The 18,664-nt window shown below is 45.4% G+C and overlaps 2 protein-coding genes across 4 annotated transcripts in view; one reads left to right on the top strand and one right to left on the bottom strand.

Annotated features, from left to right (window-relative positions):
• MMS19 (MMS19 homolog, cytosolic iron-sulfur assembly component) overlaps nucleotides 1-16,282 on the bottom strand; it is a 210,848-nt gene extending 194,566 nt beyond the window's left edge. The window contains exon 1 of one of the 3 annotated variants that reach the window (XM_033940777.1): nucleotides 16,167-16,282. Coding sequence is in view for 2 of the 3 variants with exons in the window: in XM_033940775.1 (XP_033796666.1) it covers nucleotides 15,024-15,117 (94 nt within the window). In the remaining variant the exon portion in view is untranslated. Of the gene's footprint in view, nucleotides 1-15,023; nucleotides 15,252-16,166 lie in introns of those variants that run through there. The other 2 variants (XM_033940775.1, XM_033940776.1) reach the window with 2 other exon arrangements.
• Nucleotides 16,283-16,548: 266 nt separating this feature from the next.
• UBTD1 (ubiquitin domain containing 1) overlaps nucleotides 16,549-18,664 on the top strand; it is a 113,402-nt gene continuing 111,286 nt past the window's right edge. The window contains exon 1 of the mRNA XM_033940778.1: nucleotides 16,549-16,833. Coding sequence (XP_033796669.1) covers nucleotides 16,752-16,833 — 82 coding nt within the window. The 5' untranslated portion in view covers nucleotides 16,549-16,751. The remainder of the gene's footprint in view (nucleotides 16,834-18,664) is intronic.

Here is an 18,664-nt window from a genome sequence, read left to right as displayed (position 1 = left end):
CCTTAGGAGCAGAATAAGTTAACCATACTGATCTTTATATGCCATCTGTTACTAAATTTATGTAATTTGGCAAGGAGTTCATAAAATTAAAGAAAAACGGACACTCCTCATCCTCAGACCTCACTAAGCACTCTTCTCTTTGTTTTCCGCTGCATGCGTATGGTAGTGCTATAGAAATAATTAATAGTAGTAGTAGATTCCTATTTGATAGGACAACACCGCTCAGGTGACACTACTTCCTGCACCTTGTGGCCTGTGAAGGCCTAGCACAGTGTATCGCAAACTGTGCGCAGCAGATTCAAGATGAGAGGAACGTCAGCCGGCACCGATGACTCTCCTCCTCTCCCCTCCTCCATGATCCCCCACCAGCGAAGTGACAGGTTCAGGGTCGTGGCTGCAGGGCCTCCATGCATGTGTCGACATGATGATATCAAACATATGCGTGACATCATCGTGTCAACATCTCTTGAGAGACTACGGGAGCTCACGGCAGCCATTTCCTATGAGTGATCTGCATGGGGCAAGAGCATAGGAAGATCGCTCCTGCCTTGAAAACCTGCTAGACCACCAGGTAAGGCTTAAAAATCGCACCCCCCCTCCCAATAAAAAAAATCGTGAATAACTGAATCCGCGGATGCTGATACTGCAGATTCGGAAGGAGAAGTGTAGTGCTAATTGTAATGCAATTTCTTAAACCCATTTTTCATATACACACAATATAATCTTATTAATACATAATGTTACCCACAAAATTAAAAAAAACACAAGAGCACACTGTACACAGAGAAAATCTTAATCATTTATATTCTTTTTTTTCAAAGATGTCAAGGCAGATGACTTTAAAATATGCAATGTCACAGAAACAACTATAGAAAAATAGACAAATATAGTGCAAAATATAGACAACAGATATAAATTCTCAAAACAGACACATTTCGATCAGTAAACTGAAAATAAAATCATTTTTCCTACCTTTGTTGTCTGGTGATTTCATGAGTCTCTGGTTACACTTCCTTCTGACTGTGCATCCAATATTTCTTTCTTTCTGCCTCCTGCATGCTTCATCTCTTCCGGACCTCATTCCCTTCCCCAACCAACATCTCTGTCCCTCCATGAGTCCAACTTTTCTTCCTCTCTCCTCCACCCCTATTGGCAACATGTCTCCCTCTCTTTCTCTCACTGTCCATCTGTCTTGAGAGATCCAGGCATCTCTCCCACCCCCTCTACTGCCACATCAAACATTTCTCCCTGTCTTATCTCCTGGAGCATGTGCAGCATTTTTTACCACTGCGCACCAGCCCCATGCCGACACTTTTTTGGCGCCTCTTTCAACGGATCAAATATCATAGCCCCACTGTCGCATGTTCACATTTATTCTGCGTACGAGTTTATCTCATCAGTGCAGAGACCTTGTCGGTAAGTCCATTTTACTCTCCCAACTGCTGTGGTTTTATTCTTTGGTTTTAATAGAAGCTCATTTAAACAATAATTTAGATCTTTCCCAGGTTTCACTTTTTATCTACCCGGTCGGCATGACTTTGAGCTACTATCAGCTTATGTTTTCAAGATACATTCTGTATTATCAGCTGTTCATTTCCCATATGTTTATTTTTGCCCTGTTTAGGTCTATATAGTCTAGGCATACTGTTTGTAACCAGCCATCATTTTAAGTATGTATATGCCCTATTTTAGGGGGGGGGGTTAAGTTCTTTTAGCATGTTATTTCATTAATTCTGAGTTTGGTGTTACAATATGTTGTTCTTGGTTTTTAGTTTACACATTATTTATTCTTTTCTATGATATGTTCGTATCGCAATTTTACTCAAAAGTATAAATAGGTATCCATATTTCCATTCAAGTTTCATCACAGTGCTCTGGTTTTGGCTCCAGTATTTGTCACTTCCGTCCACCAGGTCTGGCTATCCGTTATCGTCTCATATTTTAAAGACTCACTCATTATAATTAGCGGTGACCCACACATCTCTTCATAATGGACATGTCCAATTTTAGCATTTGGATCTTAGTACTAAGTTTGGTCTTTTGGGTTTGGTCTTTTCTGGTTTCCTTTCTATAGTCTGCTTTTCGTCTGGAGTCTTTTGAGTTTAGAATTACATTTTATGACATATTTTTGTGGTTATAATTGTATGACATGTCTAAATCGGTCAAGTTATCCATTTTTTAAATTATTTTTTGTCCCCTCATACAGTGGCAGACCGCCCCGGGTGCCAGCCCTAGGGGGGTACACAGCTGACTGGATCCAGAACCTTCCGAGCTGCTCTAAATGGCACCTGCACCTCAGCGCGGCTGCCGTACTTATTCCGAAGCAGAGTCGGCAGTCGCACTGAAGTGCAGGAAGGTCCCGCGATGACTGCATTTGCCGCTTCTGCCTCCGGAAGACGTAAGTGACGTCGGAAGGGGTGGACCGGCAGCTGCAGTCATTGCCACAACTCCCTGCGTTTGCCGGCCCACCCCCTCTAACGTCACTTACATTTTCCAGAGGCAGAGGCAACAGAAGCAGTCATCATGGGACCTTGCTGGTTTGGAGGGAGAGAGGAGCATAGAAGGGTGGTGGAGGGAGAAAAAGGGGGCAGATGCTGATGGAATTGGTGTGCAGGGAAAGGAAAGAGAGACATAAGGAGAAGCCAGATGCTGATGGAAGTGGGAGGAAGGGATAGGAGAGAGTGAAATGCCAGACCATGCGGGTGTGGGAGAGGGAAGGGAAGAAGGAGAGAGATGCCAGACCATTGGAGGAGGGAAAGGAAGAAGATGGATGCCAGAATAATAGGGGTGAAGGGAGAGATGGAAGGGGAACACAAGAAGAGAAGATGCCAGGGGCAGAGAGAGGGTAGACAGTGGATAAAAGGAAGAGAGTGACAAGACTATGAGGAAAGCAGAAACCAGAGAAGACAATGTAGAAAAAAATTATATTTATTTATTTTTTTGCTTTAGGGGAGATGCATCGCTGTTTCTGTGGTGTTGCTTTGTATGCAGAGTCCAGTTTATTGGTGGTTCAATTTAACCTCTGTCTACATTTTTCTATTTTATTCCCCCTTTTACAAAACTGTAGAGCGTTTTTTAAGCACTGGCCATGGTGGTAATTGCTCAGAATTCTATGAGAGTGTGAGCTGTTACCACAATGGCTAAAAACCACAATACAGTTTTGTAAAAGGGAGAGGGGTTAGTTTGTGATTACATATTCCATACTAGGCGAAGGTGTTTTCTATGTTCTGTGTGTTCGAAAGACATGGTTTTCAGTTAGGATTGACTGTGTAGGATTGATCTGTACTACTCTGGCTTGTTTAGTTTTACAATGGGTGTATTGATGTACTACTCACTGCAGTATATAAGATGCTGCCTTTTCCTAGGTACACTCTTGTGTGATGTGTGGATTGTTACTAAAAAATCATGTTTTTCATAAAAATGATGGGCCTCGGGTGTCACATATGCTAGGTAGACCACTGCCTTCATAGTTTATATCTAATCCACAAGCCTGCTTTTAGGACCTACAGGGTATGTATTAGAGAGTTGCACGGGGACAGAAATCCCACCCATCCCCACCTGTCCCCGCCAGGATCCTCTCCAACCTCACCCGTCCCCACCAGGATTCTCTCCATCCCCACCCGTCCCCACCCGGATCCTCTCCGTCCCCACCCATCCCCGCAAAGAATTACCTCCATCCCCGCCCATCCCCATAAAAAGCAACAATTACTTCTGACAGGATCATCAATTCCACAGCTTCTTTTGTGTTTGCGCTGCTGTTTTCCTTGTGGAATCTTTTTGGTGGAACACATTTTTAGTTTTCTGTTCAGGTAATTAACTTATAAACCCCCTCTTTTACTAAGGCTGACGTGTCCATTATATTATATGGACGAACCTGCTTCCAAAGCCTTCCATCCCCGTGGGAGTCCCGTTGGCTAGAGGGGGGTCCCCGTGGGAGTCCCGTGAGCCAGAGGGAGGTCCCCGTGGGAGTCCCGTGGGTTAGGGGGGGATTCCCGCAGGACCCCCGCGGGATTCCTGTTCCCGTGCAGACCTCTAGTATGTATCCCTCTGATTCATGACAATTTCACTTCTCATGGTATCTTATCTATTCTTTTTATTATACAACTGCCCAGATAAGCATCATTCTTTGACGTGATTGGACCTTTAAAATTAACGGCAACAGTGTTCTCCCCAGAAATTTTTTCCAGCCATGAAAAAACATTTGCTGCATTTAGTGTGCCGGTGTTAAAAAAAATTTGAGAGACGCTGCTCTATACCATTTGAAAGAGGGCAAATATCTAATTATTCACTTGTAGAATTGGATACTTCTTAAATTTAATAAAAAATTATGGAACAAGTGTCAAACCTTAAGAAAGGCAGTCATACTGAGCATTGGAAAATAACTAATAAAAATTAACTAATACAAATAGTACACATTTAGGGCTCCTTTTACTAAGCTGCGATAGCGGTTTTACCGCGCGCTTAGCTCACGCAGAATTGCTGCACGTGCTAGACGCTAACGCCAGCATTGAGCTGGCGTTAGTTCTAGCTGTGTAGTGCGGCAATTCTGCACGCTCTAAAAATGCTATTGCAGCTTAGTAAAAGGAGCCCTTAATTTTCCCCACTACCAAATTTCCCCATCCCACCCCACCCAGCTACTTTTTCATGCCACCCAGCTGGAAAAAATTTCTGAGTAGAACACTGTCTCCCCATGCATCTCTACCTCTGTCCTCTCTCTCTCTATGCCCAATTTTCCTCTTTCTTCCTTTCCCCATGTCTTTCCCTCTCACTCCACATCTATATCCAACAATTCTCTTTTCCTGTTCCCTCACTCACCAGCAGCATCTCTTTCCCTCCCATCCTAACCCCCAGCCAGTGCAGCATCTGTCCTTCCCAACTCCCCCCTCCCTCCAGCATCTGCCCTTACCTTATTCTTTATGATGGAAGGAGAAAGAAAGAGCAGATATAGGGGGCAAATGCTGAATAGAAAGGGGAGAAAAAGAGGGCAGTTAGTGAAAGACTGGGAATAAGGGACAGTAAAATAGGAGAGCCAGGGTGAGAGAAAAAGATGGAAAGCTGCCAGTAAACCACAAAAAAGAGAGAACTTGAATAGATAGTAAGAATGAGTTAAATCTGGATATAGGAGGTAGAAAAATAAATTGAAGAAAACCGAAAGGAAAAGGAGAGAAAAATCACGGAATGAGACTTCAAAATGGAGAAATAAATGGCCAGAAAACAAAAGTAGAAAAAATATTTTTAATTCAGGATAGTGTGGTACCCGTATTTATAAATGTTAATAAATAGAAAATAGAATGAAGATTTATTTTCATTGCACTAATTTTAATACATTTTTGACCAACTGACAAAGACCAAAACCTCCTTTCTCAGGTCAGGACAGCTTACTATCTTGACCCGAGGAAGGAGGTGTTGGCCTCTGAAAGCTAACAGAAATATTTTAAGCCCTTTCAATAAAATTATCATCTTATTTTTCATTTTTTAAATTTATATTATTTGTAATATGCAGTGTGTATAATACCATCAGAGTAACGTAATGGAAAAGTTTTGCTCACTTCAAGTCAGTCCTTTGCTCACATGAACTCGGTCCTTAGAGGAAACATTGGGCCCTATATTAAGTCCTCTCAGTTTTCTGTTGGCAGATGGTATCTTTGTTCTTTGTTAACAAACAGGAAATGCAAGTCCTTTACTCTATTTCAACTTGCTTGGCTGACTTGAGCACTTCTCCCTTTATATGGGCTGAAATAATTTCTTGTGTACTTTCTTACTTTTCTTTACTCCATTAATTTTCTAAGCAATTCTCTTATAAACTTGTACTGAAATGACTAATAACTTAAAAATACACACTTTACTATTATTCTTCCAAACAATAAGTGTAGCCTCTTCCAGTGACAGATTTTGGAGTCCTAAAAGGGAGACTGGAAGGAATATTATGCTAACCTGAATAGGAAATTGTGTAACAAGCATTCCACAGGGTTGGTCAGAGCCACTGATAGGTGCAAAAACTTCTGGCTCACATTTGCTTTCTCTCACCAGCACAGGCCATTCTTACACATTCCAGCTAAAACGGGACAATTGGCTATAGCACAGTGGTCTCAAACTTGAACCCTTTGCAGGGTCACATTTTGGATTTGCAGATACTTGGAGGGCCTCAGAAAAAATAGTTAATGTCTTAATAAAGAAATTACAATTCTGCATGAGGTAAAACTCTCTATAGTTTACAAATCTTTCCTTTTGGCTAAGTCTTAATAATAATATTGTAATTTATAGCTAAAGAGACATATGATCAAGAAACTATTTTATTTTACTTTTGTGATTATGATAAACATACCGAGGGCCGTGAGTTTGAGACCACTGCTCTAGCAGGATGCAGTTTGCAATGCTTCTTAATTTAGCTTTGGCTGGAGACCATGGGTTGTGAACTATTTTCAGCAATGCTCTATTCTGCTTTCATACCTCAGGTTATAAATGCCCTCCCTGAATTGCCTGCAAAGGGCCAAAGTACCGTATTTTTTGCTCCATAAGACGCACCTGACCATACGACACACTCTAGATTTAGAGGAGGAAAACAAGAAAAAAACCCATTCTGAACCAAATTCTCCCTGCCAGGCTGTGCAACCAACCCTACCCTCCCTTGCCAGGCTCTGAACCCTGCCCCCCCCTCTGGTGGTCTAGTGGTAGGCCAGGACAAGGCATAGGGCAGGCAGGGACAGTGGTCAGGTTCTCATGCCCCTACCCCCAGATTCCCCTAAAGTACAACACAGAAAAAAGAAAAAGTGGGTGGAACACAGTTTTCTTTTGACCTGCCTTTAATCCCCCTGGCTTTTTTTTAAGATGAAAAACATTGAAAGAAAAAATAAAGCTCACACCAGAGAAGAGTCCTAGATGTGGATCCCAGTGAGTGGTAACTAGAACTGAATTGTGGGGTGGAAGGGGTGTGTGGGGTGGAGTGTGCAAGCAAGCCTGTTGGCAGATACTGTTCTTAGCACGACTACTGGCTCACTCTACCTGGAATGAAATGACCCAACCTTGGTATTACTGGGAGCCCCCAGAAGGGGGGGATCATGAAGTTCCTGATCTACTTCCTAAGCCTGCCTTGAGTCCCATGGATGCGGTAGTTTTGATGAGACTGGCAAGCATGTTGCCACCATTCTCTCATTTTGCAGAGCATAGTGGGTAGGGCGCTTCTTTGATGATATGGTAGGGGGAACAGGGCCTTCTAATTCCCTGATTTTTAATGAGGGGGGTAGAGGACTCTTACAGGGCCTGAATGGATTGAGGCCTTGGTCCAATATGCCTATCGGGTACCTGCCCTTATGGCTAAAGACATGGCCGTGCCAGTCCTCCTCCTGTCCCTTTTTTTTTAAAATTCCGTACCTTTTAAACTTCTTCCTTCTCTTCCTCGACGGCTACATACTATTTCAAAGCAGCAGACGCATGAGTCAAGAGCGCGGAGGTCAGGACTAAGCCTTCCACTCTTCTGCTTGGGCCCATGATGTTTTCTGAATGGCTGCGGGTGGAGTGTTTGTTTTAAAAAGGTGGTCCTGCGGCAGCGGTGGGCGGGTGATGTTCTGAAAGGTGGTGCGGCTGCGCCGGGGGGGGGGGGCGAAGTTGTACAACTGTACAGGGGGGGGGGTGTACAAATTTTGTATCTTTACTTCATAAGATGCACCGAGATTTCTACCCACTTTTGGGTGGAGAAAAGTGCATCTTATGGAGCGAAAAATACGGTAATAAGCCACAGGTTTGAAGCTTGGTTCAATTTTCTTATAAACTGAAAGAGTCTGAGCACTTTGTCCGGGCAACCTGAAAGAGAGTCCACGAACCAATCTGTCAGAGGTTGAACAAATTCCAGCTTGTAACCCGACTGAATAATGTTCATGACCCACTGGTTGGACATAATGCTCATCCAGGCAGAAAGAAATGCAGAGAGCCGGCCCCCTATATGCAGAAGGGCATCCGTTGGCCTGGCGTCATTGAGCCTTTCTGGCAGAGGGTGCAGAATGGGAGGTGGAAGGCTGGAAACGCCTGTAGCCAATGTATCGTCATCAGGAGCCCTGGGAAAATCTCTGCGGCGTGGCATTTGCATACAGCCTGGAATGCTGTGAATCATGAAAATTAAAGCATCCAGGACCCCTGGATGGTTTGAGTCTACTATCGGGCAGAGTCTTAGGGCGATGGACCATCACCAAATCCATAAGGTCATCCAGACCTTTACCAAACAATAACTGCCCCTTAAAAGGCAGCCTAGCCAAAGTACCCTTGGAAGTGGAATCACCAGCCCATTGGTGAACCCAGAGTATTTGGTGGGCAGAGATGGAGTATGCCAACACCTTTGCCAAAACTCCCATGGATCATACAATGCATCTGTCATATAATGTCCCAGTCATCAGAAGTTGAGGAGGGGGATCCACTGTGTCACTCTCCAAGATGCGCAGTCAAGAGAGACAGGCGCGTGCCACAAAAGATGTCGCCGAAACAGCCATGATACCTAAAGTAGTTGTATCAAAACATTTCCCGAGGACCACATCCACACGGCAGTCCTGCATGTCCTTTAACACACCACCACCCTCACCAGGGAGACAGGTGCACTTAATTACCTGCACCACCAAAGAATACACCCTGGGCTGACCCAAAAGTTGCTGACACTCCTCTGCCACAGGATGCAAATGGGACATAGCTCTAGCAATTTTCAGAGAACCCTCCAGAGATTCAAACTGATCCAAGACCAGAACACTCATATCAAGTGCAAGCGCATACCACATAGCAAGGAGGAAGAAGTGGATGGAGCCGGCTGAGTGACTAAATTCAATTCCTGCAATGACTCAGAAATTATGTCTGGCAGGGCTGCAAACTTAAATAAGCACAAAGCTGTAGAATCATCCGCAGGATCTAAGACTGCAGAGGGATCCGCAGATCAAGCAAGTAGCCCTGATCTCCCGCTGCAGGAAGCACTATACCTGCAAACAAGGGATCAATAAACATTAGCATCCAGGTCCCCCAGATCAGAATCAAGTAGCACAAAAGCTGCAGCAGGCTGAGGCAAGGTCGTTCCCAAAGGCACCACGCCACTAAGAGACGACAAGGAGGCGGATTAAGACTGTTTAGGGAAGAACACTTGGTCTGAAATTCTGACCACAAAATTTTCATAATTTAGAAAAAGTGTCCGGCTCCTGGGGTGGAAAGTCACTCTTAGAAAACTTGCATTTCTTTGGATCCAGAGGGTCTGCAGCCTGACTAACTGAAGTACTAGCTGTGCTGAACCCCTAAAACAACAATGGCCACCCTGCCGGGCTAGCTGAGCGTTTGGTCCCCTGCTACAGCAGGGGAGAAGCTAAATTGGGCACTGTAGCACCACCCCCACCCTGGCTGCGCCATGCAGCACATAGCGCAAGGACGCTCTAAAAGTGCTAAATTTGTGCAATCCTGGCACAAGGACTCCATCCCAGCAGGTTTTCAGGCAAAATTTGCAGTTTTGAAGAAGCAGGGAACTTTAGAAGGCTATTAAAATGGTGTGAGGTCTTTGTGATAAGGTGTATGGGGACAAACTTAAAGATCTCAATCTGTATACTTTGGAGGAAAGGCGGGAGAGGGGAGATATGATAGAGATGTTTAAATACCTACGTAATGTAAATGCGCTATGAGTCGAGACTCTTAATTTGAAAGGAAATTCTGCAAAGAGAGGGCATAGGATGAAGTTAAGAGGTGATAGGCTCCATAGTAATCTGAGGAAATACTTTTTTACGGAAAGGGTGATAAGATGTGTGGAACAGTCTCCCGGAAGAGGTGGTGGAAACAGAGACGGTGTCTGAATTCAAGAGGGCCTGGGATAGTCAAGTGGGATCTCTCGAAGAGAGAAAGAGATAATGGTTACTGTGGATGGGCAGACCAAATGGGCCATTTGGCCTTTATCTGCCATCATGTTTCTATGTTTCTAAAATTGCTAAAAATCCAAGATGGCCACCATCAAAATTTTGTGCCAAAATCACAATAGTTTCCATACTTCCCAAACAGTAAAAATGGTGATTTTAGGATTTTTCAGGAGTGGGAACATCCAGTAACTTTCAAAACCCCACTTTTCCAACCCCTCTCTCACAGTAGCTGGATGAGAACAAACGAGAGCCAGATGTTTGAGCTCTCCTGGAGCTACCAAACCTTTGTCTAGATCCTTGATAGGAATTTTGTGACGAAGATCCCATAGACCCATAACGTGGCCTTCTAAAGCCACAAAAGGAACCACGATTGAAACTGCCTGAGCCTCATGGTTTACTGTCTAGCAAGGAGTTAGGATGACAGTCCATTATACTTGTCACCAGGTCATCCAGTCTTTTGCCAAAGAGCATTTGCCCCTTAAAGGGGAGCCTGTTCAAAGTAGCTTTAGATGCCAAATCTCCCACCCACTGCCAGATCCAGACTCCAGAGCATTTTGTGGGCGGAGATTGTATAAACTGAGGTTTTACTCATAACTGAACATATCGTAGATAGTATTAGCCACATAATTCACCCCTGCCAGGACAACAGGGAGGCAAACCACCTCCTCTGTGCCTAGATTCTGGCATAGCATTTTGTGGTAGGCTCGCACCACAAAGGATGCTGCAGCCACTGCCTTAAGGCCTTAAACCAGCGCCTCAAATTGTCTTTTGAGGACCAAATCTATTCTGCAATCCTGCATATCATAGTAACATAGTAGATGACGGCAGATAAAGACCCGAATGGTCCATCCAGTCTGCCCAACCTGATTCAATTTAAATTTTTTTAAATTTTTCTTCTTAGCTATTTCTGGGCAAGAATCCAAAGCTCTACCTGATACTGTGCTTGGGTTCCAACTGCCGAAATCTCCGTTAAAACCTACTCCAGCCCATCTACACCCTCCCAGCCATTGAAGCTCTCCCAGCGGCCATATACAGACACAGACCGTGCAAGTCTGCCCAGTACTGGCCTTAGTTCAATTTTTAATATTATTTTCTGATTCTAGATCCTCTGTGTTCATCCCACGCTTCTTTGAACTCAGTCACAGTTTTACTCTCCATCACCTCTCTCGGGAGCGCATTCCAGGCTTCCACCACCCTCTCCGTAAAGTAGAACTTCCTAACATTGCTCTTGAATCTACCACCCCTCAACCTCAAATTATGTCCTCTGGTTTTACCATTTTCCTTTCTCTGGAAAAGATTTTATTCTACGTTAATACCCTTCAAGTATTTGAATATCTGAATCATATCTCCCCTGTCTCTCCTTTCCTCTAGGGTATACATATTCAGGGCTTCCAGTCTCTCCTCATACATCTTCTGGCGCAAGCCTCCTATCACAGGCAAGTCAATTTAGTAACCTGCACTACCAGGAAATCTGTCCCAGTTGGTGTAAACAACTGCAGAAATTGTGAAGCCATGGGATCCAATTTTGTCATCACACTTGCTCCCATTAAGGGATGTTCTGACATGTCCCAATGCTCTGTTATCATCTTGGATGAGAAGGGCTTCATTCTGAAATTTAATGTTTACTCACTAATACAGGCCAACTCCAGTTTATAGTGCTAAGCTTTAGCACATAGGTGGCAATATTATAAATTGGCACTTCATTTTAGATGTACCAAAAAAGGAGAAGAATGTCAATCTCTGCACAAATGCACAGAACCAGAGTTGAATTGTCCCAATCAGAATGGTGAGCACCAAAAATACACAAATACCAGAAAGGCCAGGAGAAGCAAAGAAGGCCAGGTCTTCAAACCAAACTCATTTTAATAGCAACCCTATATGTATCAAACATACATAAAACATAAGACATTCATTTGGCACAACATGGGCCATGTTTCGGCTAAAGAGTCTGCCTCAGGAATCCTTATGATTGAAGCACCAGATCACATAAAAGTGCTAAACAAAAAAAAAAAAAAAAAAAGAAAACCTCAAACAGCTTAAAAGCATGCCTAAGCTATTATAAAATACAGGCAGTCCCAGAGTTACAGACACCCTTCTTAAGTACAACTCATACTTAAGAACGCAGTTGCAGCTTCATCTGATTTCACTGAGCAGTATTTCCAGTGGCATAGACTCCTACACATCTTCTGCAGCAGAATCAGGTATGTTGCATGGCCACATTAAGAACAGTGTGTGGTTGTGCATGCTGTACCTTAGAGGGAAGGTAGGGGGATTGGGATTTGTATACTGCCTTTTTTAGATTTTACAACCACACTCAAAGCAGTTTACATACAGGTACTTCAAGCAGGGATAGCTGGTCCTTTTGTCAGCTGGGAGCCAGAGGTAAGCAGTAAGAATCTTAAAATCTACATTCTGAGTTACATACAAATCTGATTTAAGAACAGCTTTATAATCCTAACTAGTTCTTAACCTCAGGACTGCCTGTATTAACACAAAGGCAAATTGCTATGCCAAATGTTAGGAGTGACTACTTACAAAAAGCCAATAGCAGGCATAAGTGGACACACTAAGTGCATCTTCAATGAACGGTCAATCCACACCCACCATCCCCTGACAGCTGTGCACTAGAGAATGACACGGTGGCGGTTTACCCGCGGCCACCGCATTTTAGCCGCGGGTCACCCGCCGAAAACGGGGAAGAAAACTAGCAGTCGCTGCGGCGACGGGGACAAGGCCATTCACCGCCCACGGGGCGGTGAATGGTCTTGTCTCCGCAGTGAGGTATCAAGGATCGCGCGGTCAATCAATCTTCTCCTCTGACGCAACCGGAAACAGGAAGTTGCAGGAGAGGAGAAGTTTGATTGACTCGCGCAGCCGCGCGTGCACGGATTTTTGAACACGTGCGGCTCGGAAAAAAGGAAGCCGGAAAACTCGAAATTTAAGGTGAGATGGAGGGAGGGAGCTGGCTAAATGCACGGCTTTTTGAACGCGTGCGGCTAGGGAAAAAGGAAGCCGGCAAACTCGGAACGAATATAAGGTGAGGTGGAGGGAGGGTGGGGGGCTGCTGGACCATTCTTCATTACTTTGCCATACTAATTCCATTCTATGTTAGGTGCCACGGACTCAGATTCGAGTCCTAGCGATGATGAGTTAAAGATCCCAAAAGAAGCCAACTTCTAAATCCAGTGGTTAGAGCTACACTACACTCCTTGTGACCCTGGGCAAGTCACTTAATCCCTATTGCTTCTGACACAATGGGCAGTTCCAAAGACCAAGACTGGCCAGTGTCAAAGACAGGATGCTGAGCTTGATAGACCCTTAGTCTCCACTGTTTTTAGTGATCAACAAAGTTCTATGTTTCTATAATCACCCTAATTCTGTTATCATTGGACTAGATATTCAAAATGATTTAAATGGCCAGGACAGGCTCCTGGCTGTTCAAATCATCTGTCCAGGGCTAACCAGGCATTTTCAATCTTCATGTTCAGCCCAAATGGTGTCACACAATTCAGCAAAAATACCCAATGTTGTTCCTCATAATTTAAATATTGCTCATAGAAGGAACAACATTGGGTATTTTTGCAAATGGAAGTTGGAGGGTTAATTCCCTTGAAACAGCCAATTGAGTGAAACATGAATTCATGCTGGGACACTAGATAGGTTGAATTTGTTTTGAATTTAAAAAGAAAAATGATCAATGAAGAATACTATAATGGCAAGAAAATATAATGATAAAACAGCAACTAATTTTGCCTATTTTTATATATTAAAAAAGTACTACATAAGGTGAATGTCCATATTGCTGTCTGTTGTTCTGCTGAGCACTGGCATTGAAACAGCAAAATGCATTTATTGCATACTTGTCCTCTGTCGGAAACATTATGGTGGTATATTAGTTGTGTTAATAAAAATTTATAAACAAAGCCCTGCCAGCTGAACATCTCTTTCTCTAGTTCAGCAGCAGGAACTTTGATTTATAAGAATGGAATACGCTAAATATTAGAGTACTAAGGCTTATATGGATGCTGCGGGGCGGTGAATGGGATGGCAGTGGCGGTGACGGGGCGGTGAAAGGGATGGCAGTGACGGTGACGGGGCGGTGAATGGAATGGCGGTGACGGGGCGGTGCAGAGGATGGTGGGCCGGGGACGGGGCGGTGACGGGGCCAGATTTTTTCCCCGTGTCATTCTCTACTGTGCACTAAAAGATCTAAGTGTGCTGGCGAGGGAGGATTACACGCTGGACCACCAGGACATTAAGCGAATAGGGTATGGATATTTAGATTAGGTAGGGAACACTTACAGGTCATGGACCTGGGGGGGGGGGGTCGCCGCGGGAGCGGACTGCCGGGCACGATGGACCCCTGGTCTGACCCGGCAGAGGCAATTCTTATGTTCTTATGCTGTTTATAAACAGCACCTAACCCTTATGTGCATAACTCCTAACTACTGACACCAATCACACACTTAAAAACACTATTCTATAAACTAGGCATCAGCTTATAGAACTGCATTTTTAGCTTACTAATATTAGAAGATGGTAAAACACTCATAGCAAAAACACTGAACCTTTGGTACCTAGGCCCCAAATTGTTACAGTTCAAAGTACAATTTTTTTGAAATATTGCACAACTGCACGAATAAAGTAACTGTCTTCTGGGGTGTTGTCTCAAACAAGATCTAGTGTACATCTTTTCTATTGGTCTTTGAGTCAAAATCTAAGGTGTCCTTTTTCTCCATAATAATGTAGTAAATGACGGCAGATAAAGGCGTGGGCCATCCAGTCAATCGCGGTCCCAAAACACCTCAACAGTGGGAAGTACCCCTTCATAAACATAATTGTTAGTATAAATGGCCAATGGGCAAAGTCAGCCAAAACATAGTCATTAAGCTAGACACTGATCCTGCCCGTCTCCCCATAGGCATCTAACTCCCACGCTTTTAGAGCAGATGCTTCTAGGAACGAGAACCCCCGGGGTCTTCTCTCGTTGCTCAGACATGCTCAACCTTGCCCCGCGATCTCTCCAGGATGCTGCTACCGCATGCATCGGAAGCCGTCAAGGGCGCGAACCAACTTAAGTGCAAAAGTCTTCCCGTATAATCAGGCCCGCCATTAATCTACAAGGTCTTGGCCGGGAGAGGGAAGACACGCACGCACGTGTACCTGTTGCCAGCTCCGCAGCTTTGCCATCCTGCAGCCCAGACACAAACACTTCCACCAAGCCCCACACTCCATTCTCTTCCGCAGCCATGACGGAGAGGGGCGGGGACAGGAGGGAGGAGCCACGGCTTGGAGGCGTACCGGAAAGCGCAGCAGCAAAGGCGCCGCCCACAGCCGGCGAGGTCGTACGTCGGGGTGAAGCGCGCTCTGCGCTTGCACCTCTCACGGAAGTTCTTTGCGTGTGCGCGAGGCTTTCAAGTTTCGGTTGGTTGGCTAGGGGTAGGGCGGAGGCGGAGCATCAGGGGAGGGGAGCGAAGGGGAATGTTTGCACGTCGACGGCGAGGCGGGGCGTTGGGTTTGAGCAGCAATTTGGGAGGTGTTTGCGGGAATTTAAGAGAGATGCGAGAACGGGATAAAATAATCCCCCTCAATCGAGGTGGAGTCCATGTTGGGAAACTAAAGGGTAGTTTAGGCACGTGGTCTCCTATGAGAATCCTAGTCAAGTTTGGCTGTGTTACCAAATTTCCTGTCCTGGGATAGTCACTTCTCAAGCTTGCCTTGAGAAAGGGGGGTTCCAGCTCTCGAGAGCTAATGAGAAATTGTCTGAAAGCCGTGTTAGTCCACTCTTAAAGAAAAGAAACAAAAAGAATCCAAGTACAGTAATTCCACACCTATTAATATCATTGTTCCTAGTATGAAAGGTGACATCAAATACCGAGTATAAAAATGCAAAGGACATTTACATAGCTTCAATGTAAAGTATTCAGAATCATACTTCTTGCTCCCGTGGATAATTTTATTAACATGTTTCCGATGTGATCGCGAGTAGAAAGCAAGAACTTACACCAGCATTTCAGTTAGCACCACCTCGAAAGTACAAGAGAGTGATATTATTTAAGTAAGGGGGGACTAGGGGCACCAATAAAAAGAGACGTTGTCAGACTAAACAGAGACACTTTGTTTTCACGACCACACAATTGCTGCCCCCCCCCCTACGCGAGCTGAGAGATTAGAAAGCTGTGCATTGCATCGCAGGAGCTCTGACGAGACCGCAAGTGCCAGGCTCGGTGTCTTCCCAGCTGCAGTCGAAGGGGAGGGGAGGCCCGACCCCGCCTCCCAGTGCGAGAGTCACGTGCTCACCTGCATCCTGGGGAGGAGAGAAGTGCCTACGGTGTAGCTGCTTTCAAAAACTCCCTGCTGGGAGGGCAGGGATGTGGAAGTGCGAGCTACTGGAGGGCCCGGTAAAGGTCGGAGTCGCTGCTTCCAGACGAGGCCGGTCCGGAATCGGAGCTGGGATTTTATTTTGTTTCCTGTTATCGCTCTCCTAGACGTTTGTCCATTGGAGAAAAGTCACCACTTTGGGGGGGGGGGGAAAAGAGGATAACTTTCATTTCGCTTGGAGAGAACCCCCCAAGACCTTTTCGTACCTGGAGAGCCCAGCGAACAGAAGCGATAGACGCCCGAGCAACTTTATAAACCTGTCTCGAAACGAGATCTCGCCGGATTTAAAGGGGGAGGGGGGGGGGAGAAGATATTCTTGGCGGAGCAACGCGATTCTGCTAACCTGTCTCTAAAGGCTCTGGAAGTAGTTCACAAGTTCTGCGGCTGGGCAGTCTTCGCCTGTCCCAAATCAAATGCCCGGGCGCTGCGGAAAGACCGAGGGTGACGGGTTCGACACCGCACCCGGGAGTTCCTGCATGGCGCGTTGCTGAGTGCGAGCCTGCCATGGGGGGCTGCGTGGGGAGACCGCGGGGAGACAGCCAGCGCTCCCGGTCCAGGGCCTCCGGCTATTCCCGCAAGAGAGCAGGTAACAAAACCACGGTCTTGAACGGACTACTCTCCGATCCTTTGAGGGAGCAGGTCGATTAAGGCTTCATAAGTCGCTTTGCTGCTGCTGCTGCTGCTCTTCCTGATGCTAAATCTGAGCCTGGTGCTGTTTTTATTTCTACCTCTGAAAAACATTAGCTGTACGACTATGATTTTTGGTTTGCTGGGTGGTGAGAGAAGATCAGGGGGTGTCAGTTTCAGACCGAGAAGTGCCCTCCCCCCAGTAGTTACTTGGCGTGCCGAATAAGTAATGGCTCTTTTGCAGCTGGAGTTGCGTTGTCAGATATGATAATGGAGGTTGGGAATTTTAAACATAATTACTCACTTCCCTTATTAACAGGAGCTGGAGCTAAATAAGCAGATGCGTTAAGGAAGAACTTGTGTTATAAGAACTCGGCTTCAGTATCTTCTGTGAGGCAGTCGGGAAACACAACGATCATAGGGGTAGGCTACTAAAGAGCATTAAGCCCTAATGTAACAGCAAAGTGCATTCAAGCGTTTTGCGCTTAAGTAATTTATTTGCCTGTGTTAAGCACGCAATATTTCCGAAGGGGGTGTGTCAGGGTGTGGACACCATATCTAGCTAGCATGTTCCAATTTACCGTGTGTTAACTGGTTAGCGCAGTGGTCTCAAACTCAAACCCTTTGCAGGGCCACATTTTGGATTTGTAGGTACTTGGAGGGCCTCAGAAAAAAACAGTTAATGTCAATTTTGCATGACAATTTTGCATGAGGTAAAACTCTTTATAGTTTATAAATATTTCCTTTTGTTTAAGTTTTAATAATAATATTGTAATTTATAGCTAAACAGACAAATGATCAAGAAATTGTTTTATTTTACTTTTGTGATTATGATAAACATACCGAGGGCCTCAAAATAGTACCTGGCGGGCCGCATGTGGCCCCCGGGCCGCATGTTAGAGACCACTGGGTTAGCGTGTCTATAAGGCAGGAGCTCTTGGTACCTTCTAATTATCTCCCCCCCTCTACAAAACTGTAGCCTGGTTTTTAGCGCCAGCCGCAAAGGTAAGATCTTCTACACTCTTAGGAATTCTATGAGCGTCAGAGCTGTTACCGCTGTGGCTGGCGCTAAAACCCAGGCTACACTTTTGTAAATTGGGGGATAAGAAATGGTAACTGCTTCTTGACAATATATATATATAAAATGTTAAGCGCGCATGCGCACTCTCGCCGCGTGTTCCCTGAGATCTGATCTGTCGGGATGTGGCCGGCAAGAGTGCGCATGCACGCTTACTACATTACCAGGACTCCAGGGCATGTGGAGTGGCGGCTGCTGGGAGGAGAGCTGTCGGAGGAGGGCAGACGGCGAAAAGGGCTAAGAAGCCGGCGGGAGCGGCAAAAGCGCGCAAGGCATCGGGCCCCCCTACTCTCCACTTTGCGCCGCTCTCCCTCATAATCTGGCAATTTGTGGAAGACGCCTGGTAATACCTCGATACGGACAAAGTTTATTTTGTAGTTCAAAGCCGCCGCCGCGGCTCCTCTCTCGATCTCAGCCTGCATAGGAAACCTTCTCCGACGCAGGTGCAGCTTGAGAGAGGAGCCGCACCGGCGGCTTTGAACTAAAAAATAAACTTTGTCCTACAGCAAAAAACTTCCGTGAGAGGTGCAAGTGCAGAGCGTGCTTCACCACGACATATGACCTCGCCGGCTGTGGACTGTGCCTCTGCTGCTGCGCTTTCTGATATGCCTCCAAGCCTTGGCTCCTCCCCCTTGTCCCCGCCCCTCTCCTTCATGGCTGCGAAAGAGAATGGAGTGTGGGGCTTGGTGGAAGTGTTTGTGTCGGTTGCAGG

The sequence above is a fragment of the Geotrypetes seraphini genome, chromosome 4, assembly GCF_902459505.1.
Source record: "Geotrypetes seraphini chromosome 4, aGeoSer1.1, whole genome shotgun sequence".
In the NCBI taxonomy this organism is placed as follows: Eukaryota; Metazoa; Chordata; class Amphibia; order Gymnophiona; family Dermophiidae; genus Geotrypetes; species Geotrypetes seraphini.
The sequence above is the reverse complement of the archived record's forward strand: the minus strand, read 5'-3'. Positions and strand labels throughout refer to the sequence as shown.